The 23,857-nt window shown below is 38.5% G+C and overlaps 1 protein-coding gene and 1 long non-coding RNA gene across 3 annotated transcripts in view; one reads left to right on the plus strand and one right to left on the minus strand.

Moving 5' to 3' along the window:
- The window catches only part of LOC107753783 (uncharacterized), a 15,407-nt gene extending 4,962 nt beyond the window's left edge, over positions 1-10,445 (minus strand). Inside the window, exons 1-2 of the long non-coding RNA XR_001641502.1 lie at positions 10,433-10,445; positions 3,415-3,417 (exon numbers count right to left, since the gene is read on the minus strand). This is a non-coding gene — a long non-coding RNA (uncharacterized LOC107753783). The remainder of the gene's footprint in view (positions 1-3,414; positions 3,418-10,432) is intronic.
- The window catches only part of LOC107753782 (leucine-rich repeats and immunoglobulin-like domains protein 1), a 44,071-nt gene that overhangs the window by 8,930 nt on the left and 11,284 nt on the right, over positions 1-23,857 (plus strand). For both annotated transcript variants that reach the window (XM_016570008.1, XM_016570006.1), the window contains exons 2-9: positions 8,090-8,161; positions 9,213-9,287; positions 14,708-14,845; positions 14,959-15,102; positions 16,646-16,789; positions 17,690-17,833; positions 18,614-18,757; positions 21,017-21,097. In XM_016570008.1, coding sequence (XP_016425494.1) covers positions 8,090-8,161; positions 9,213-9,287; positions 14,708-14,845; positions 14,959-15,102; positions 16,646-16,789; positions 17,690-17,833; positions 18,614-18,757; positions 21,017-21,097 — 942 coding nt within the window. The remainder of the gene's footprint in view (positions 1-8,089; positions 8,162-9,212; positions 9,288-14,707; positions 14,846-14,958; positions 15,103-16,645; positions 16,790-17,689; positions 17,834-18,613; positions 18,758-21,016; positions 21,098-23,857) is intronic.

Below are 23,857 nucleotides of genomic sequence, written 5' to 3' on the forward strand. Positions count from 1 at the left end.
TAATTAATAATTTATGCATTTAGCAGATGCTTTTATCCAAAGCGACTTACAGTGCATTCAGGCTATACATTTTTTACCAGTATGTGTGTTCCCTGGGATTTGAACCCACGACCTGTTGCGCTGCTAACGCAATGCTCTACCACTGAGTCGAGAGCTCGCACGAAAACAATCACATTCAATCATAACCGATCATATCCAATTATAGCGCGATGAAGACATTACCTCCTCTCACATGACTTTCACCCATTCATTCTCAATTACAACCCAAAAAAGTCACGGCACACTAACAGGTCTCTGTTATAAGTCTATGGACTGAAGGGAGGCAAGCTTCTGCTGTAACTTTACCTGCGGGATGGCTGTCGCTGTTGGACAGTGTTACTTTATTAAAACGAGTGACTTTTATACTTTTAATGCCATATTTAGTAATATTTGCGATTTATGTTTGTAATATCGATTATTTTGTCATCCAATTTTTTGAGGAGACACTGCCTCCTTTGCCTCCTCGGAGGGAACGCCCCTGATCTTGATCTACTTCTCCGACCCATTGTTTATTCTTTCAACGTGTGGAAACCAGTCAGCAGTATGTCATTAGCAGTCAAACTCGTTTTGATGCTTGTTCATTTCGTTATCGGAGCAGTATGCTTTATTAATCCCGTTGCTGTAGATTTGGGTCACGCTCAAAAACAGCAACTTGCATTCTAGATTTTTGACAGCATAACGCGTAACACATGTAAAAGCTGAACTGGTTTGCTCCAGGTGTATGCGGTAGCCTGGAGCGGAGTTTGCTTGCGTTATCGGATTGTGAGTTAAAGGAGTGCCTTGCCGTGTTTAGCTTGGCCTGCATGGCACAGAGGTTAACGGCACCTTCCGTTAGCACTGCTCTTGTGGAGTTTCCATGCATTCAAGGACATTTTATCCATTGATTTATGCCCAGGCCTTTTCCAGTCAGCCAAAATTCAAGGTTTTGTCTGTTAATGCGCATAAAACATGAAACTAGCGATTTAATGGCGAGTTGACAGAGCGAATATCTTCTTTTTGGACTAGTTTAGATGTAGACGAGTGTTGTTATGTCTCGGTTAGGGGAATGGCAGCCACACTAGTACCAGAATTGAAATTCCAAAAGGATCAAACAAATATTCCAGATTCTCTTTCTGTTGAGACACATTTGAGCACCTCCTTCTCTCCCCTCCTTTGTTTAAGTGTCTACAAAGTGATGGATGACTCATCTGTGAATTCTGTACATCTGGTAAGAGTTTAGAGATCTGGAAAAGACATAAAAAAGAGTGAAAGAAGGGGGAGGGGTGAGAGAATTGGAGAGTAACAGGCCTTATAGAGCACCCCCAGCACATTTGGTCTGGAGACTAAAATCACCATTTAACATTCTGTGAAAGCATTACTGACAAACTATCCCTTAACCCCATACTGCGTATAGTTTCCAGAAGTTTTATGGAATTAAACCATAATGTGCAGGCGTATAGGTTGATATGCATATTCTGTTGATCAGCAGTTTTTGTGATCAGGAACATTAATGCAAATTCACAACTTCTGCTTATTTCTGTATTTTTCAATGTTTTTGTTTTCTTTTCTCCATTTTTTGAGCTAATCAGTATCCATGAATCAAATTTATCAACACACCTTTCCCATGTTTAATGGCGCTGCTGCTCTTATAATAATAATCATTTAGTTTTAGTTACATTTTTAGTCATTATGTTGTATATTTTTGTCATTTTTATTTTTATTATTTAATATGTCCATATAGTTTTTATACATTTTTATTTTGGTACATCAAGTCAAACTAAATGAAAGGAAGTGTGTTGCTTTGGCAACTAGCTGAAATTAAATAAGAGTTTTTATTTAGTTTTATTTTTAGTTAACTATAATAACCTAGGTCTATATTAACAATAATAATAATTGTACAATATAATAATAATTTTATAATTATTAAATGCATATAGACTAAATATAATACTAATACTAGTCTGATATATTTGGTCACGATTGAGTGTATGTAAATGTGCATATAATATTATTTTTAATGATTTCTTTTCTATTTAGATGATTGGCAAAAAGTCCTATATATACAGTATCTTTGCTGTGTTTGAATTGTTCCCTGGTATGTACATATGTAAATTTGACTCTGCTGGTCATACATACCCACAAAATTAAATTTGATATATGCTTTACACAGTATATAATGAATATACTGCTGAAGTTGACCACTCTGATGTTTCCGGCTAAACTAGTGGTGCAATTACTCCAGAGTTTTCCTTTCTGTTAAGATAATAAACCATATGCAGGGAAACCTAATCTAACAATCACTTGTTCTGTTCACTTTGAAGTTTTCTGGAACAATCTGTCACGAGCTGGTCTGTAACTATGCAGGTCGTATTTTCACTCCCTGGGTTTTTATTATAAGATTAAAAATTAAACAAATGTGTATATAATCAAGTGTGAGCATGTTGGACTTTTGCCTGGCATCTGTGGTTCTGGTACTGACTCGGCCTAAGGCAAAAAGAGACCCTTTTCTTACTGGCTCCTGGGGCCAATTTCTGTCATCTACTTTCTTTAAAATGCGTCTGGTTTGTCTTGGATTTAAGCTTTGTGTTACTCTGATTTCTTTTGTTTGTTGGCTTTTTTCTCATATTTAATTTCTTGCTCTCCCACCGTGTAATGTTCACTTCCTGATGATCTTTATCTCATGATCTTGACTCTAGATTCGATACTCTCGCTCCCTTTTCTTTGCTTTGTTTGGACTGTCGGCAGAAGCTCCTGGCTTCACTATCAGTGGTGTTGCCTGGCTGTAAATGGTCTTTATGGCAGGAAACAAGAGAGAAAGGAGCACAAACTGTGCGGCTTTTGGAGAAGCAAGTGTCTGTCCATCTGGTCTCTCGCTCTTTGCTTCGCTCAGTGCTGTGACAGAGGAGTTATTCTTTGACTAGTTTATGGCCTTCTGAAACAGGGTGCATTAAAGACGCTTCTGTCTTCCAGCTGCATCATAAAGCTCCATCATTGACATCATTTCACACTTCCAAAGATCGAAGTTCACACTCCGCTTATCAGCGATAAAGATAGATAAAGATCGTCTCTTTGCCGTTCTACTCACAATATGGCCCTTGAGGGAAAAACTGACATAACGGAGTAATTTTTATTGTTAATATAACAGGCCATAACTATATAATGTATATTATTTCCAATACCTTATTGAGCCAGCATGTCAGAGCTCAGTTCGGTGTCGACATATCAACAGGTCCATGTTGTTTACACTCAAATCAATGTGACTATATTTGAGAAAGTATTATCATTCTGGCCTAAAATAATTAATAAAAAAAGTTCAGTATGTTACTGGGAATTTGTTTTAGTTGTGGTTCTCCCCCCACCCCCGGTCATTTCCTAAATGACTTTGACCTTTGCAACCCTCTACGCACACCTTGGCAATATAATCGCCATTGGCTAGTACATTTTTTTGTTTACTCGCCAGACTGATATACTATTTTACACACACACACCTTTACTTTGCTATCTAAATGGGGACAGTTGAACGCCTCTCACACACACACTGGCGTGTAAAATCTAACAATTGATTAGCCAATGGCTAATGTTAGACGTTATTTAGTCGCCCAGAGTAAGATTTAGTCGCATATGCGAGTGATTTACTCGCAATGTAGAGGGTTGCTTTGTTAGGTGTAAATGTTCTCGTACCCTTGGTTTCCTGGCATAGGAAACTGTTGGCCGTTTGCCTTCAAGTTTAATGGAAACGAGAAAAATAGACATCAATGGCTGTTAGAGTTGAAGTTGAATTTACTAGCCTGTACTAGTGCGGTTAGGTTAGAAGTCATTATTGTCATGGCTATAAAGTGGTTGAATAGCATGTAGAAGTGTGTAAGCTCTCTGTTCTCACAGAAATTGAAGTGAGCTGAGCAGATAGAGGATGATTGGATAATTCTTGAATATAGCATTATTAGAGCTGGAAAAGCATATTGCACTCACCTTTCCTTAAAGGGAATTTCAACTGCGCTCACTAGTTTCTTAACGATCCAAAAAAGTGTTTCTGGTTTCCTTTAAGGGTCCAGTCGGCCTGCAGGACTCTCTGAGCAAGAGAAGAGGTGTTTCTTTAGCTCAGAGTAAAGACCAGTGGGTTTGTTAATGCTTTGAATCATAATAGGCATGAAACAAATCGTTTAAGAATAGAAACATGATCATATCGTCTGAGTTTGCAAATATATTTACGCATACAGTCATGTTTAATTAGTTGACTTGTGCTACTTTTTTCATTAATTTCTTCAGATTTCTGGCAATATTTCTAGCCTTGATACACAACATAAATATAAAATAAAATAGAATATAAAGAGATTTAATAATAAATACGATAAAGCATACAGCTTAATCATCATTACTGATTTTAATTATTCTTTGTCAGACTTAAATGTTCATTTTCAATATTGTATTAAAATCTATTTTTTTATATATGAATTTAAGCGTTTTTCTGCCAAATTGTATTAGGAAGCAATTGTTTTTTTTGCAATACGCTGAAACATTCAAACCTAGCAAGTGAAATCATTAAAGTTCCCATGATGCAACTTCATGTTTTGGTTATTTTGACATATTTCTGTTCAAACAGGAAGATGGGGTGGGAAATATCAGTAGGCTTATATTCTTGAACTTGAACTTAATACTCATCAAAGAATCCTGAAAAAAAATAATGATTTACTCAAAAACTGTTTTCAACATCATGTGACACTGAAGACTGGAGTAATGGCCATCACAGGAATAAATTACATTTATTACAAGTATACTATTGTTTTACATTTTGCATTTTTGTATACTGACCCTAAACTTTTGTGCCTCAAAGTTAACAGACATGGACTAAAAGCCACAAAACTCCAGTGTTAGCCACAAAAAAACCAGCCTGCTGTACGGTTACAACGACCATGTGATTTATGCCCCAAAGGTCAGCCTGAAGGTGTGAAAGTTAGTGTTATCTGATAAGATAAAGCGGCTTAAACAAAGTGGAGCCACTGAGAATTAAACACGGTGATTATATAAACACTCTCATTTCCTTTTTGGCCGGTAAGACATAGGTCAGTTCTCCAAACATCACGAGGTCCCCATGAAGACTGATGTGATCTAGTCTGAGCATTTTGTCTGATTGGCTGTATAACAGTAAAACATTTAAATGACTGTAACACTTCCCGCCACTTTATTAGCTCCACCCACTAATGCCTGACAGAGCTGTTGGCAAACACATTATAACTTAGACCAGATAATTGTGAAATGGCTTAACCCAGTATTTGGTCTCCTTTTCAGCCCTTAAAATTCTGTAGTGGAAACTAATATGAGCATTAGACAGTAATGGGTGTGTGAAAGACGAGATTGTCGGTTTCATTACTCTCACTCTTAACAATTTGCAGGTTGGAAACAGCTAAAGCAGATTAGCGACTAGCATTCTACATGACGTACATGATTTTCTCGGCAGTATTCGTGCCCCCTGGCGAGCCTCTCAAAGCCTGCAATTTTTTACTTTGCTTTGGTATAATTAGGTAATTGCCTCATGGTACAGGACTGCAATTTTGCTGTGTTCACCTCTGTCAGACGGTTGCCTTGAGGGCAGCTCACTCTGTGTTATTATCTCCGCCGAGCCACAGAAGCATTGTGACAGTTTTGCCTGTTCAACTTAACCAAATAAAGTACTAAATTGTGTTCTAGTTTATGTAACTTTACCGCTTGAATGAGGACAAATTGAGCTACTAAGAGTGTGATTAGCAAACTTCTTACTTTTTTCAGTATACAATCCCAGTTTGAGAAGGCCATCGTAAATATAGTCCATGTCTGTTCTTTCTCAAGTTTGTATACATACAGCTTCACAGTCTGCAGTTGACAGCTCAGGGTGAGAAACAGACACATTATTTAGTGTGTTAGGTAATTCCGCTTCTTTACAACCAGCTGTAGCCCCACAAACCTGTCAAAATCGACTCGGCAAACGGAAGAACAATCATCCAGTTGTTTCTTTACAAGCGCAGATGAGCTGCCGATTAAAACGTTTAACACTGCTAAGTGGAACTTGATGGGTGTGCCATTGAATCTGTTAGTCAGGGAGTTGAAGATAATCCGAAAGTCAATACCTGGTGTTTGCAGGAACAAGCAGCGTTCTAAACGGATTTTACAGGTGGACACTTCCTGTTACACTATGATCGTTGCCCCATAGACTTACAATGGAAGTGCAAAACTGCCAACTGTTTAACCTGGATTGTTCAAAAAACTTAAATATATAACAAATATACATTTGCTGAAACATTTAGCCCTGAATATTTGTTTACAAAATATACATGTAACCTAGCATACTCCTTAAAAAAATACTCGATTATATTTTTAATTGAGTATTCTTTTAAAAAAAAAAATGGAATAATATACCTGGAAAAATATATCTGTTTCAAATAAAGGCTGTTTTTTTTTTTTTTTACTTTCTAAAAAAAAGGTAAGAATGTATCACGGTTTCCACAAAAATATTAAGCAGTGTAACTGTTTTCAACATTGATAAAAATAAGAAAAGTTTCCTGCGCACCAAATCATATTAGAATGATTTCTGAAGGATTATGTGACACTGAAGTGATGATAAAAAAAAAAATCTGATTTGCATCACAGGAATAAATTACATTTTAAAATATATTAAAACAGAAAAGAGTTATTTTAATTTGTAATAATATTTTACATTATTACCGTTTTTGTTGTATTTTTGTTTAAAGCCTTGGTAAGTGGTGTTGGAGAATAACTAATTACATGTAACGGAGTTACGTAATTTAATTACAAAATAAATGTAATTGTACTTCGTTACAGTTACTGAGAAAAACGTGTAATTAAACTACAGTTACTTATGAAAATGTTAACAATTACAAAAGGGGTCACATCTGAATGTTTTCACACACACCCATATACAGATTTAATTGATTTCTTTCCCAAATTGAAATATATTTAACCTAAAATATATTTAAAGAACAATCTCAAAGTAAAAAGAGGTGCTGAAGTCTGATTTTGTGGTGTGCTGTGCTTTAAATTAAATTATAATCTTAATTCAAGTGAGGAAAGATTTTGAAAGTCTGACTGTAATCAGTGTTGAGTACTACTGTAAGGTTAACCCTGTCTGGTTTAAATGTTTGAAAATGATTAATTGTTGAAAACATTCATTAGAAATTTAGAAAAGTAATCAAAATGTAATCCGTTACATTACTTTAAAAAAAGTAATTGAAATAGGGCAACTTGTAATCTGTAACCTACTACATTTCCAAAGTAACCTTCCCAACACTATTAGTGAGTATACATTAAATGAACTTACTGACCCCAAACATTTAATAGTGGTAGTGTATATGTGAATGATTAAAAAGGTTGAAATCAGAGTTATGGCCTAGTAGTTTGTGCTCCAGACTTGTTGAGTCTTGGTGTCTATTTTGGGGGGGGAACAGTTCAAATCCAACCAACCTGCATCATTTTCATGTCTAAAAATAATTAAAAATGGAAAAAAAAGTGCTCCTGCAAAATATCAAATCAGTTAACATTAAATCCCTTTTTAATCCAATTACTCTTACTATAAACAATGCAGAATGAATGGTGCGTCCCATCCAAAAGGAAAATCTGAGCATGCAGTAGCTTAGGAGTGAAGGAAGAAACCACAGAGCTGACAGGAGCTCTATAGATCACAGCCCCATCAATCTCTGACATTTCAGCAGGAGGCCAGCGCTCTGCCAAGCCCAGTCTGAAGCTCGCCTGAACCGCGCTGAAATGAAGATGACGTCCCGCTAAAGGAGGCTGTTGATGGTCATGATTTATGGGCCATAAGTGTCGATACGACACGTTTCACTGATGAACCGGACTGATAGATTGTCCGGTGTGTTGTTGAAAGCTGCTGCTGGCGCTGTAGATATAGTGAGGCGAGAGATTTAGGGTGCTTGAATGGGTCTGCTCGTGAGAGAAATGCGATCATTTTCACGTCACCGCTTTTTACTGAAAGAGTAAAGTCTGTCGACTGTTATGAGTGCCTGAATAAAGTGTTTTAATAAATTTCTCTCTCCCTTCCCCCTCCCTTTCTCTGTTCACTCAGAAATCTGAGCCACAACAAGCTGGCGGCAGTCGATATGGACATCCTCTCCAATCTGCCCAACCTGAGAGAAGTGTGAGTAGAACAGCCCCGTGTCCCCAGTCCAAACCTCCTGTAGATCTGCCCAGCATCAGCTGTAAATCTGTCCCTGATTAATAAAGTCAATTAGCATGCTAGTAACTTTTTCAGGGCTGTAACAGAATGTTCTAGGGTGTTGTTGGCCTTCACAAGGCCAGCGTTTGTTTTCAGGACAGTGGCGTCTTGATATTGATCTTAATTCAGCTTTGTTCAGTTCAAATAAGAAGACCAGCATAAAAACCTGTTTGTTTCAGAGTAGAAGTGCTGGTTAATGTTACATGTAAAACCACTTCTATACTTGGCTAGAAAACATTCCCACAGCTAAAGCCCCATAGAGAGAGGCAATTGAATGAAGTACATTAAATGGTGTAATAACATTAATTACAGCCATTAGCCACAATCGGTCATAAATAATTTTAAAGCGTGCTGTCAGTGCTATTGGATATTTAAGCACTTTTGCTAGTGGCTATTGTCCTGAAAGTGGCGGAGAATGGGAATAAAGAGGTTTGCTATTATAAGCGCCTTCCATCATCACCCGACACCAGCCACTAACCTGCGCTGTAAATATTTAATACATCGAGGGACTGTGTCTGGCCCTTAGCCAGACGGGCCTACTTTCCCTTTCTCTCTCTCCCTCTTTCTCTCACTCTTGATGTTTTGATGGTCATTGTCAGTAAGACCCTTACGTAAAAATATCTATCTATCTATCTATCTATCTATATAAATTCAATGTGTTTTGCTAAATATATATATTTAGAACAATACATTAAACATCTTGTCATATATTTTTTATATATATAATTTATTTTATTAATATATATATCGTAAAATACATTAATTACATATTCAAATATATATTAAATGTATCATTATATATTAGAAATCTATTATATTTACTGCAAAATACATTAAATACAAATATGACATCTGTGTGATATCTATCTAGCTATCTATATATTATATTTATTGTATTATAAGAAATGTTATTAGAAATGTTAAGATAATTATATTAAGATATGTGTAACCTGTTCCGTTTTTTGCTTGACAGGAGGCTTGACCACAATGAGCTGACATCCATCCCTTCATTTGGAGCCGCAGCAGCAACAGTCGTTACACTCTACTTGTAAGTGAAACGTCATTGTGTGCTCTGTGATGACGGCTGCTGCTGAGGTGGCACTTTCTGTACTTGACACAAATTATTGTTTGCATGGTGCGGGCAGTCATTTTTTTTCTTCAGGGAACATTTCAGTATTAGCATGTCAGCTAGTGCCTTTCCATTTGCTACTTGTTTAATTTTTTGTGGTTATTAAGTCAGATAGCAAAACTGTGCACACCTAAAAATTCCCACTTCTAGTTGACGGTGTTTAGTGTTGCTGGCTGTGAAACTCAGACTGGTGGGACTGCCTTTACTAGCCTTACCCTGGAGAATTACTGCCTTATTTGGAGTGATCATGTGTATGTGTTTGTTTCTTGGCGGTTTAGCCCATTCCTTCCTCGGCATCCAGGTACACAGTTATGGTTTGTGAGTTTTCACAGCATTTTAGTAAGACGGCTAGATTTGCTCAAGCTGCAAATATCAGTACTGAATGGCAGGTTTGTACTATAATATTAAAGGAGAAGTACGTCACCAAACAGAATTTTAAAATGAGGAATTTAGAAGCAGTGATATTTTTACATCAAAGTATCAAAAAAGTACAGCTTCACCTTTACATTACTATTACTTTAAATAATGCTTGACTGTAGACTTGTTCATGTTCAATCTGTAGAGCCCTGTTTCAGAGCACCAGTTTGCCCGTATCTCCTTCACACCGACTGATAGCCCAGCAGTAATCTGTCTTCTGCATGGATCATGTTCCCATCTGTAATATATCTCTCCACTACCAAATGTGTCGTTCATTTGAGCGGTAAAACGATCTGTGTCTTTATAGCGGGCAGTTGTGCTTTCATGGTGTGACCTCATTGATTTACAGTTAATCACCGTCTCCCAGAAATGATGAAAACCCTGATGACTGTTTAGTTCACTTCACAGGAATCGAACATTTGATATTACCATGCCGAGCTGTGCTTGGAGGGTATCGGGAAAGGTTGGAATGAGGGGTGATGATCAGGGAATTTAGGTCCAAATGGAAGAGTGCTTCTTTTTTTGGTCTTGGTTCGAGGCCTGTCGCTATGGAGGGCCACCGCAAATCGGGAAGGGCTCATCTTTTTTGAGCCGCACAGCTGAATGCAGTAGAACGCCCAGCTGTAGCTGTCAATCAAGTGGTTTACTGTATATAAAAAAAAGAAACCGAGAGAATGGGGGAGGGGTCAGTCGGAAGGGGGCGAGATGGGTGGTTACCGATACAGGCGGATGAAGGGTTAGGAACAGAAAAAGCGAGAGGTCTCAGTTTCCACCTGTGAGGAACACCAGACCCCGCTCCTGCTCATGGCTCTTGTTTGGAACGCCGCTCCGCTCACAGAATTCCTCCCCTCTGAGTTCACCAGCTGGAATGCTGTCGGACAGCAGCTCCCTGTGATACGGCCACAGAGCCAGCACTAAAATACTGCCGCGTCTGTCACCGGCATCAAACTCCTCAATGCCCCGTTTCATCTGAACTGAGTACGACATTTTAACAGTAGCTCTCTTTTTTCCTCTCTCTCTGGTGAAGTGTTTAAACAGTTGCCATTCTACTGATTTCAATCATTTCCTTTGACTGTTGACAGTCATATTGTCACAGTGTGCTGTGCAGCATACGGTCTACGGTCAATGCAAGCCATATAATACAAATGGACATTGAAATATAGTTCTAGTGCGTTATGATTGTCAGCTGTTGGGGAGTGTTTGACAAATGTTACACTGGCTAGTTTTATGGTAGGGCTGGGGGTTTATTTGGAGACCTCACCACATTTATTTATGTTAAACAATTTGTTAAACGATCTTGATATCCTATCTTAATATTTTCATATGTTTGACAATTTTTCAAGCTGGCAATTTTTATTTTTAAAGAAACCAGTGTTTTACTAAAATAGCCATTGATGCTTATTAGATTGAATGTTTAAGACAAAAGAAAAAATAATTTAAGTAGTAATATTTATATCCTTTTATGAAAATGTATTTGCCAAATAAAAAGCACAATAAAATCACTGACATATTAAGAATGTTGGTAAATTTTTGTCGCCAAGAGTAATATTCTGAAATATGAAGTTGGCAAAAAGTTAGCAATAGCACTTAAAGGATTGTTTAGGGCCCTATGAAAATCGTTTTTATTTTTTCCCAAATTCTGCTTTTTCTGTTTTTATTTTTCTGGATTCTGGATTTTTTTACGTTTCAGTTTTTTTTGACTCTTTTTAATGGTTTAATTAAAAAATATTAATCAAAAAGCATGTCTAATTAATTGAAATCATGAAACTTACACAATTTAACAGCACTTTATAAAAAGTTTAACAAAAATTAAATTTTTTATATGAAATATGTTTTTTCTCTCAAATTCAGTTTTATTTTATTTATTAATATAATCATAATAATTATTATTATTATTACTAACAAATTCTGTTTTCCATTAAGTTTCTGGATTCCATGGTTCCATTAAATTTTAATAATCAAAATAATATCTAATTAATTGATTTTATAAAAAAATATATTATTACTATATTTATTTTTTTCTTTTGTCTTTTTATTTACATTCTGGTAAATAATTCATTCACACACAGACACGCAGAACATGCAGGATTCTTATTTAAATAGTATTTTTGTGGCTTAACATTCGCAGGCACTAGTCCATATCACGTTTTGATTTAAGTGTACTGACCTACTTATTAGTCCAAAATTTGGCAAATTTCGTGACATTACGCATTATACAGTAAATTCCATTTTTATGACTGGATTCCGCGATTCTGTCGGTGTTTTCCGCATCACGGAAATCATAGGGCCCTAACTGTTGCTGCTTTATGGAACCACCAATAACCAATTGGTTGCGGTTGTGCAAGACATTGTGAAGACCATCCCAAACCATACTATCACTACCTGATTTAATCTTTGAGAGCTCTGAGCAGCCTTCCCAAACCACCTCCACCATTTCATCTCCTTACTTTGGAGTTCATCAAGCAGATAAGCCAATCAGTGCTGCCTAAAGAAGCTAAACTGCTAATCCTCAGTGTGGTGCAGCTTTGGTTGGATTAACCGGCTGAGATATTCAGCTCCCACGCTCTCTCACCACAACAACAACTGATTCTGACACCGGTCTGGAACCCAGCTATAGCATCTCAGTTTAGCCCGAACAAGCATAAGAATAACAACTAAACCGCAAGCAAAGTCTTTGTAAACTATTTGTAAAGTATCATTTTGGCATTGGGTCTGTTTTAGGATCTGCTGTAACCCAGATGGAGTAAGCCAGATCCTAGATCTGATCCAGATCCCAACAGTACCACTTTAAAACGTTTTGTGGATTCAGGCCTGGGATGGCCAATGCATGAGTGTGGGCCGTTTCTCTTGGTAACGTCAGCATGTTTTTTTTGCCTGGTGAAGGTCACCAGCTGCTGACCTGCTACTCAGTGGAGTCTCAGTGCTCTGTTAGTCACAGGAACATCCTGTAGGGTGGTGAGCACAGCACTCGTCCTTATCCATACCCTCTGTCTGTTTATTCAGGTGGGACAGTGGGGGTACTCCCTCCTTTTCTCTTTCCTTCCGTTGTTCTCCCTGGCTCTTTCTTCTGTCCTTCCATTCCTCGTTCTTTTTCCCCTCTTCTCACAATTCCCACCCAGAATCCCAGTTAAACGGTCAACCCTGGGAGCATCTACGTGTCGGCTGGGTCCCATCTTCACTGGGAAAGGCCTCACTGGTCTCTCAGGCTCCCACAGAACACCTGCCAGCAGACAACCAGAGCAGAAATCCCCTCTCGGTCTCTGCGGACCATGTGTTTACTGTGAGATTTGCGCAGAATCGGGAATCCGAATAAGGAGGCTTTGTTGTTCCAGCACGGACTAGTCTTTGTCTGCCTGGACTTTGTAGGGTTTCGATAGCATTGATCATAGTGCAGGTGCTGGACTGTTAGGTATGACTAGCCGGCCTCAATGGAGGATGTTTCTGAAGATCTCTTTTTGAGGAACTGTCTACGAATACCTTTTATGGTGAATATCGGAATTGGAAGTTCATGGACCAATCTACCAAATAATAGGTATTACCAAAAAGTAATACCAGGGTACATTGCTATATAACGTTGTATTGAATTAACTATATTCAAATCCCATTGTGTTTACCCCAAAGCTTGTACATGAAGCTTTCATCTAATGCAGCGTCATTTCCTTATGCCCGCTATGTCTTATTTAATAGCAAGTTTATTAGAGGGAGATTTTCGGATTTGTTTCGTTAGTACTGTCCCATTCTCCAGTGCAGGGGTGGCTTACTCTGAAACTACCCCAAAACAAATTCCAGATGTGGAGAGCCTTGACCTCGCCATTCCTTCTGTGGCCGGCAAAAACAAGTGTGATTCTTAAGTCAGCTGCTTTCTCATGCCTCAACTCTGAAGAGAAATAGAAGCAGGGAAAAAGGACAGAAATCCAAAGCCCCCATGAGAGAAAACTGTAATTTGATTTGTCTTTACTTAGTTAAGAACTGTCCAAGTCTGATGTGACTAAACTTACAAGAGAACAAAAGATTTGCGAACAACACTAATTGTTGATTCTCAAACACTCAAGTCCAGTGTGGAAATTATGACATTTTCGCAAACAAAACAAAAGTGTCAGTCCATTTACAACCCAATCCAAATCCAGTGTAGGATTTTTAACATTTGAAAAAAAAAGAAAAAGAAAAAGTTGTATGCATGATTTGTTACTCTTTTGTGCGACTAAACGAAACTAATTTTGCGCTAAAAACTAGATGAAAATTGTTCTTGTGTGAAAAAAAATTGTTGAAATGAAGTGGCATATAGCTGTCTTTTCACTGTAAACCGGAATAGAATGAAAGTATTTTATTTTAATCTCTTCTATTGCATCCAAAGCTATACGTACAGAAACAGACATACACCGGTTTAGATGAATCTTTCATCTGACTGATATTTGTCACCATAGCTGGGTTTTGTTTGGGATTCCAGGCTTGTATGTGTTTGTGCATCTGCATGTGTGTGTGTTGACAAATCAAGTTACCGTATCAAGCCACAGTCACTTGGCACTTCTGAAGGCGTGTGTGGAAACAAGCCTCCATTGGGCTTCAAAGCCCTATTGACACATTCTCTCCGAAAGAGTCTCATGTGGTTAGAGCAGCCAGCAGCCTATCAGCGCAGATATGTGGGTCAACATATGGTTTCGCATAGTTGCCTATGCACTAATAAACTGAAAAACACTGCGATAACGTGACTTAAGAATTGTAACCCTTGAAATCAGATCTATGGTCTTAGTCTTTGTCAGGATGTTCAATTTGTTTGCCCGATCTGTGTAGACATTAAACAACAGATTAGTCTGTAATCTGTCCAGAGAGTCACGTGAAAACGTATTAAACACTCCTTGAAGGTTTGTACAGCTGTGTATAGAGTTAGTTATAATAGATGATGTGCTCTTTTTTCCTTCTAGGCACCATAATAAAATCCGCAGACTGGAGGGGAGCCTGCTGCAGAACTTCACTGCTCTGGAGACTCTAGATCTGAGTAATAATGACATCACGGAGCTGAGAGAGCACTGCTTCCCTCCGGGGTTACAAATCAAGGACCTGTGAGAAACCCACTCGTTCTCTCTCTTTCAAACTGATAGAACTGTGAACATCTGTGTTTTCGTGTAATACTGTGTTCTTTCACAATCTGAAGCGTGATATTTCATTTCTGTAGGCACCTGAGCAGTAATAAGATTGTTCATCTGGAGTTCGGGGCATTTAAGAACCTCGCCGGGAGTCTGCAGATCCTCAGATTGAGCCGGAACCGATTGACCCAGCTTCCTGTCAAAGGCCTGGAGCTGCCCAAGCTCACACAACTGTGAGTGCACTACACTGTATATATACTTTTCTTTAAACAAATTTATATTTTTATTCAGCAAGGATGCATTAAGCAGAAGTGACTGTAAAGGCATTTATAGTTAAAAAAAAAAGTAATTTATAGTTCTGTTTCATAGAAGTGAAAAAAAAAAATGTATCATGGTTTCCATAAGCAGTGCCACTGTTATCAACTTTCATAAGAAGAAGAAATGTTTCTTGAGCACCAAATCAGTGCTGAATTTCTGAAGAATCATGTGACACTAAAGATTAGAAATTCAGCTTTGCCTGCACAGGAATAAATTACATTTTAAAATATACTAAAATAAATAATATAATAATTTTAAATTATATATATAATCATTTGAAATGATAAATTATATATATATATATATATATATATATATCATTTGAATTATATATAATTTATAAATTATTTATTAAGAATTATTTAATATATATAAACATTAAAATAGTGATTTTAAAGTGTAATAATATTTCACAATATTACTGAAAAGTAAAAATTAAAAAATCATACTGACCCCAAACTTTTTGGTAGTGTGCACCAATTTTTTTTTGGGGGGGGGGTTTGATTATAAGCAGAGGTGCTTCAGTTAATGTAAATGTTCTTTAAATGCATTCGCTGTCAGTTGGAACGCAACACTATTTTTTTTAGCGGCATGCATCATGCGTGTTGTTTTTAGGTAAAAAAGTAAAGTTTTGTTCCTTTCCACTGCATTTCGTCCAGCTGTTACACAAAAACGTTTTTAAAGGGTAGATAAACTATTTTTAACTTAAGAGTAGCTGAGTAGTTTAAACTGTATTTTATTATTCAGCAGCTTTGGAAACTACAGTTTAAAGTACTTTCTCCGACACTGGCTTCCACATGTTATTTGAAAGGTATCAGCATTCAGGATCTTAGAACCATTGGTAAACATCAGAGCAGGACAATTCTTTCTCTCCATTGCAGATCTATGGATCTATCTGTGCCCCGAGTGTAACCATCTGTAGCTAAGCTCTTTGTTTCTGCTCATATCAGACTTCCATCAAAAATGTGCTTTGTTCTTCAGGTGGACAGAGTGATACTGAATCTCTGTATGCATGAGGCAACATAAGCTCATATTAAACCTCACACACACCTGGAGTGCATTTCAGCAACCACAAAGCCACAGCTATGTTGGTGAGCGAGAAGGATAGGTTAGTTAGTTATGACATCAAAGAGGGATCAGAACCGCTTTATTTGAGCTGATGGTCAGCTGGACATGCTGCCTGTTTACAACGTTACACTCTTTAGAAAAAAAGGTTACAAAAAGGAGGTTTTGCAGCAATGTCATATAAGAATCTTTCAGTACACAATGTAAACGACATTTTAATAATGTGAAGAACCTTTTCCCACCAGGATGTTAAAGGTTTTTATCTTAGATGCAAATAAAGAACCGTTATTTTTATTTGTGTATGTCTTCACAATATCATGCATCATTTCTTCAAAGACTTTAACCTTATTGGTAATGCTTTTGATTCACATTTTAATTGTGTGTTTTTTGTAGGGAGCTGAGCAGGAACAAGTTGCGGTTGATTGAGGGACTCACCTTCCAAGGTTTGAGCAGTTTAGAAGTTCTCAAGCTTCAGAGAAACAACATCAGCAAGCTGACGGATGGGGCGTTTTGGGGTCTGGCCCGGATGAGAGTTCTGTGAGTCCAAACCTTCATTACCACAACCTAAATATTGCTAGATAATTATTAAAGGAATAGTTCAACCAAAAATTAAAATTCTGTCATTAATTACTCACCCTCATGTGGTTGCAAACCCGTAAGACCTTCGTTCATCTTTAAAGCACAAATTAAGATATTTTTGATGAAATCCGAGAGCTTTCTGACCCTGCATAGACAGCAAGGGAACCACCACGTTCAAGGCCCAGAAAGGTAGTAAGGACATCATTAAAATAGTCCATGTGACATCAGTGGTTCAACCTCAATTTTATGAAGCTACGAGAATACTTTTTGTGAGCAAAGAAAACAAAAGTAACTACTTTATTCAACAATTCTTCTCCTCTGTGTCAGTCTCTGCCACGCTTTCACGAGAGTCACGGAATCTGTGAGTCACGTGTCTGAAACGGAAGAGAAGAAATTGTTGAATAAAGTCATTATTTTGGTTTTTACAAAAAGTATTCTCGTAGCGTCATAAAATGAAGATTGAACCACTGATGTCACATGGACTATTTTAACGATGTCCTTGCTACCTTTCTGGGCCTTGAACGTGGTGGTTCTCTTGCTGTCTATGCATGGTCAGAAAGCTCTCGGATTTCATCAAAAATATCTCGATTAGTTTTGTAAAAATCGACGCGTTTCAAAAAGGCGGGGCATAGAGGAGAAACAATAATGTACAGTATGTGGAAAATAATGTGTTTTTTTAACTTTAAACCGCATAAACACATTTCATTACACCAAATACACAAAATAATGTTCTTTTTAGCAGCATCATATGACCCCTTTAATATTTCTCACAATAGACCATTTATATTACATATAAATCAAATGCACCTCCACCACATTGCTCATGATGAGAGTGAAGGATTTTTTTGTCATCTACAGGCACCTGGACTATAACAGTCTGCGGGAGGTGAACAGCGGCTCTCTCTACGGTCTGGAGTCGCTCCTGCAGCTCTATCTCTCCAACAACTCCATCTCTAACTTTAACCCTGAGGGCTGGGGCTTCTGTGAGAGACTTCGAGAACTGTGAGAAATCACTCTCTTTATCAGTCTCCTCCTTGTTCTTCTTTATAAATAAATATTTACATCTATTCATCTTAAGAGAACAATGCAATTTTCTTATAAAAGCATTAATTTCTTTAAACAAAATCTTACTTGCCCCAAATTTTAAATGGTAGTGTGCATATCATAAAATAGAATTCAGTAGGAAATATACAAGAGGATATCATCTTGGTTACTGTTCAAATTTGACACCAGGTAAAGAATTAATCGCACCCAATCTTTACATTACAAGGAAGCATTTGTCCACAGTATCACCTACTGCACTAAACACACAGCACTCCTCGTCTTGCTGTAGATAAGCTCTGTTTATCCCCTAATGATGCACTGGATTGCCAGCGCTTAGGAGCTCAGCCTCATTTTTACTCATCTCTCTTGATGCTAGTTAAAGAAAACAGCATAATCCTCCACGTATATGTCTGCCAAGAGATCTGTACCTGAGTGAAAGTGATCTTATCTGGGTGAATGTGTGTATACAGCGGGCAGTCCTGTCAAGCGTATCGTGTCCTCCCTGTACGCGATATCTTCCTCTAGCTAACACTCTTGTTCGTTGTGGGGGTAACAAGGCTTTATTGGTAGTTCATGTTGACTGCGGTATCAGCTGAGTGGTCAGCCGTGATTTTGCAGATAGGTTTATGACACGGCAGTTATTGAATACTGGACAAGACGGCCCGATGGGACGTCAGCCTGCTGTGATAAACTAAATTCTGGATTCTGAAATTCTCGTTTGTTTTTCATTTTTTCCAGGAACTTGTCCTATAATAACCTGACGAAGCTGTCTGAGGGTGGATTTTCCAAACTGGTGAACCTGAACTCACTGCGTTTGGGACACAATTCCATCAGTCACATCGCGGAGGGAGCGTTTAGAGGCCTTAGTTCCCTACGGACGCTGTAAGTGTCCTTACTCTGTGAGAAATCCTCTAGGATTTAGCCTGCATGTGAAAAAACACTTGATGGTGTCAAAGCTGTGGCACAGTGGCTCCGAAATTCACATGCCAATCATCATGCCACAGTTCTGTCACATTGAGTCGTGGTGCTCAAATGGGGGAATGAGGTTCAAGTTCATTCTGCCCTGATCACATTCCTTTTAATGTCTACCCAAGAATTTTAAGTCATTCTGTACTGTCAGAATAATTTTTAAAAAGTTATAAAAAATAGGGAAAAAAAAAAAAATTCAGATTAAAAAATGAATGTCAGAATATATTGCAACCCAAATGCAAGAAGCGCACCATTTCTATTGAAATCAACTGATCTACTGCATGGATCCACAGCATTTTCCTTTTTTGAAATGGGTAAACAAATCAGCCATAGTTTCTAGATTAATTAGCACTGTTGCAGACGAATGTGTTGATTGATTTAGTGGCATTTGCTAAAGTAGCCATAAGTTTTTAAGCTTTCTGGTTTCTTTTCCTCATTGTTTCCTTGTTGGTTCCCACCAAAGTTGGATGCACATGTGCACCCTGCTCAAGGCCTCCTAGAAGCAGCGACGTCTTTTTTGTACACAGTGAAAGGCATTATGGGGGACCAACTCTCCAGCCTGACTTCTATAGACACACAAAGTCTCAACCACCACTTCATGCCCCTCCCCATTTTAGTGTCTCAGAAGAAAAAAGAGAGAAGAATTCTGCCTTTACTTTCTTAGATGAAGGCTTTTTCACAGTAGGGTGACAAGCCAAGGCACAACACAGCCCTCAGCGCTGCTGGCAGTGGGCAGAGTGTGGGGGGAAGGGGCTTGTGAAGTGCAATTGTGAGGGCCTCTGTTTTCTTTTGTTCTGTCCTTTCTTTATGTCTTACTTGCTTGATTTCCTTTATATCGCTCTCTCTCTCTCTGACTTGCTCTCTCGCTCTCATCCGAGCCAGTTCTAATCTAATCATGGCTTTAGTGCCTTACTGGGGCTCCTGTTGAAAAGAAGCAGGGGAGGTTTTAATTGGTACGCGCATCTGGCCGGGCGAGAGGAGCCCTGGTCGGGTGTGAAAGACCAGAACCGGACCGTCTTTGAGCCGAGGGGGTGGGGGTCAGGCCTGGGGGCCTCCGGCCCTACTGTCATTAACAAGCCAGGGTCCATTCACAAGCAGCCAGCCAGAAAGAATAGGAAATTGGCAGCCGAGGCCAGGCATGGAGGGAAAGTAACAGAAAGAGCCAAGGGGGCGGTTGTCGGCCGGGAGGGAGCGGACACCATCCCTCCACCCTCTCACCTCAAAAAGACATTTATTCTTTTTCAGCAATAGCGATCTTTTTAACGGTGTAGAAACAAATGATGTTGAAAAGTTATGATGCGAACTCTGATGATGAAATTTACCATACCATAGCATACGTGTAAAAAATTAAGTACACTTGACTAAAAAGCGTTTAAAACATGATTATTTGAATTAGAAGAACTAATTTGAATTAGTCAAAGTTAAGGCCATGTAGGCAGACTGCTGGCACCGTCTGGGCTTGTCCATGATTCGTCTGGAGTTGCATTATGCGATGTGCCCATGCGATGCCTTTACCTGCCAACACGGTTGGTGTGTTGACGGATTCAGACGGCTGTCGGAGTGAGTATATGTGTGCAACTGTGTGAAAGAGTTGTGTTTGTGCAAAGCGCTTTCAGCTGTCGTGCATTATTCATGCATTGGCCTGTGCGTTGCTGTGCTCCTTAATGTCACAATTCACAAAGAAAAGAATGTGCTTGGTTGGCAGAGAGAGAGAGAGAGCAAGAAAGAGAGTGTTGTTGGACTTTCTTGTTTTCAAGCAGGCGTTCAGGGCAGCTTGTGCCATTGCCGAACGTCTGTCAGGCCCGCCTTTAAAACTTCACTGACCAATCCCACTTTTTTTTTTTTTTACAGAAATTATCGAAAAAACACATATAAAATAAAATGCATATAAAAATTAGACTTAAAATACTATATTTAAAACTGACATTTAAAATAAAACAAAATTTATTTTTAAAAATTTATTAATTAAAAATGTGGTTCACAATTCCTTCAAGACCACAAAAGAATAAACATCCTTCAATATTTTCCAATTTATGAGCACATTTACTAAAAATCACTGTTCGTGAAAGTTTCCAGTACATTTCTATGGGATGTGGGCGGAGCTTAGCAAAGAGTCAGTTGTTTTATTCTCTCCGTTTTTCTTTCCTAATCTCTTTCTTTTTGTCTCTGCAGGGAGTTGGACCACAATGACATTTCTGGCACTATAGAGGACACCAATGGGGCCTTCACTGGCCTGGAAAACCTCAACAAGCTGTGAGTGTCACACATTCTCCTTTATCTCAACCATCACTTTTCCTTCTTCACTTTAATTTTGGACATTCTTACACCAGGTGCAACCAAGACAAGTGACATCCCCAAAATCCTACTTTACATTGAATTGCATACTACAAAATCATGCCACGCTTTATTGCGTTAAATAAATGAGAAAGAGCAGGTAACCTCAACCCACACCTTATATGCAGTGCAGATTTGGGAAGGGAAGCCTTAGTGGCAAGTTCAATTGAATTTGAGTACTGGGGCGAACACTTTTCATCACTGACAGATAGGAGATGAGCTCTTGGCTTTGTGCTTGTGATGGAATCAGCGAGGGTGTTCAGACACATCAAACGCCCCGCACTGAGCCTTTTGTTACGGGAGCAGAGGTTCGCAAATCTGCGGAAGCCGCCTGATGATGCACACCCCTGCCAAAAATCCTATTCACCCTTCCTGGGAATATGCAATGGAGAATTAGGGAGCGATGTGCACAACATCGAAGTCTTTTCTGCTGTTTTGTTTCCGCAAGACGGGGAAGGCAGCCGACTCTGGTTTTAGTAGATTACAGATAAAATCTTGTCGTTTTGTTTGATAATTTGCTTGTGGATCATTTGTACGCCCTAAATCTTCATGCACAGATTCCATGCGCACCTGCTCATGATGTCAACGGATCCACATAGCATCTATTTCAATGGTTTCTATTTGGAACCACAAGTTTGGTCGGAGTGAACTGCTAGATCTTTTTGAATTATGGGGCTGGTATGGAAGCCCAGGGCTCGAGACTGCCCAGAGGGTGACCTGCAGATGGGTGGTTGCTTCAGAAATGGTGGGGGGGCCGGAGGTGATGTCTTAGTCTTTCAGGAGATGACAGATGCTGTCGCGCACACACAGACCATCAGTCCGCTGACAGACACGGCAGGGGCTGGGCTTTCTGGGGTGACTCCTGCAAGCACATATTGAAAAAACTAGGTGTTTCTCATGAAACTTTACTCTAGAAGTTAGATTTGTTTTATTATATTTTATTCTCATTTTTACAGTTAAATGAATGCTTTAATTGGCTCTTTAAGATGATAGTTTTTTGTGAATTCATGTTTTTTGTTTTTTTAAGGAATGTACATTTTTAGACTTTATAAAATTTTATAAAATGTATTTATAATGCTTTTTGTATATTTTGGAAAAATATCAAATGATAGTATCATTCAAATTTATTTTGGTATATTGTTAAAACATATTGTTAATTTTTTTAAATTATTTTTTCATAATGTACATTGCTGTTGTGGTTCCTAAGTGCTTTGAAATGGTTTTAGTTTATTTTGTATTCATTAAGACAAAATCTTTTTTAAAAAGATTTTTATAAATTTATATAGATTTTTTTACATCAGCCATTTATCAGCTACCAGCCATAACATAACATTAAAAAAATCTGATTATCGATATCAGTCAAAATTTTAAAGGGTTCCTATTATGCTCTTTTACAAAGTCTTGATTTTGTTTTGTGGGTGTACTAGAACAGGCTCTCATACTAGGTTGTTCGAAAAACACATTATTTTTCACATATTTTACTTTATTACAACACCTCTCTCCCCAGTCTGGCATGAACGGCTCGAATAGTTCCTGTATCAAATGAAGGCCCGCCTTCTGAAATACAAAATGTGCTGTGATTGGTTAGCTGGGCCAGTGTGTGCTGTGATTGGTTAGCTGGGCCAGTGTGTGCTGTGATTGGTTAGCTGGGCCAGTGTGTGCTGTGATTGGTTAGCTGGGCCAGTGTGTGCTGTGATTGGTTAGCTGGGCCAGTGTGTGCTGTGATTGGTTAGCTGGGCCAGTGTGTGTTGTGATTGGCAGCACTTGGCGCCTGGTCGGGAAATGTCATGCCCCTTACCATAGCCGCCTGCGAGCTTCAGTGTAAATATTGCATCAAAATCAAATCAATTTGAGTGCGATTTAAACCCGGATGATTGTAACCACTCTAAGTTTGTCTGTTTTGGGAAAACTAACATAGTCTCCGACATAGTGATAACACTCGTTGCCTTCTCTAGTGCAGCTCAACCAGGTCTCGTCCCATTCGTCGGTATTTGTGATATCACAAATCCCGGAAAATATGCGTTGTAGTCCAAACGAGTCGTTCGTTGTAGTTTTTGAAAAGTGATTTCTGTTAAATAAAATATCTCCTTTTGAAGTGGACTTTGAGCTTTGTAACTTTGCAGATCTTTTTTATGCTCAAACAGCAACATTACAGACTAACTAAAGTTGAAAAAGTGAAAAAGCATAATAGGACCCCTTTAATATCAGTGTATCCTTTACAAAGTGATGCCTGAACTCACTTGTAGCATTTAAAACATGGTTTTAGTTCAATTTTTTTAATTTATTAAAACAAAATATAGACTTAAAAAAAAAAAAGATTTTTATAGATTTATATACAACATGAAACAACATGAGAATAATGATCAGATTATGGATATTGGTGCATCCCTGCTTTTGTCAGCTGCTATGAAGGTCTTGTTTATCCCAGCATGCAGCAGCTCCTGACACGCCTCCGGTTGTGAGCCAATATCCGCCGACCCAAAGCCAGAAAGATTATCCCCTGATTGAAACAACAACATTGTCAGGTGTCAAATCTGGTTTATATGAGGAGGTGCCGGCCTTCACGGTGCTGACTGAGGAGTCTTGAGCCCTGGTGGACAGGAAGTGCACTGTCAGAGGCTTGTTTTGGTCCAACATGCTTGAGAATGGAAATCGTGTCGGTGGGGTGGTGGTGGTGGT

Source organism: Sinocyclocheilus rhinocerous, unplaced genomic scaffold (genome assembly GCF_001515625.1).
Source record: "Sinocyclocheilus rhinocerous isolate Xijiao unplaced genomic scaffold, SAMN03320098_v1.1 scaffold711, whole genome shotgun sequence".
Lineage (NCBI taxonomy): Eukaryota > Metazoa > Chordata > Actinopteri > Cypriniformes > Cyprinidae > Sinocyclocheilus > Sinocyclocheilus rhinocerous.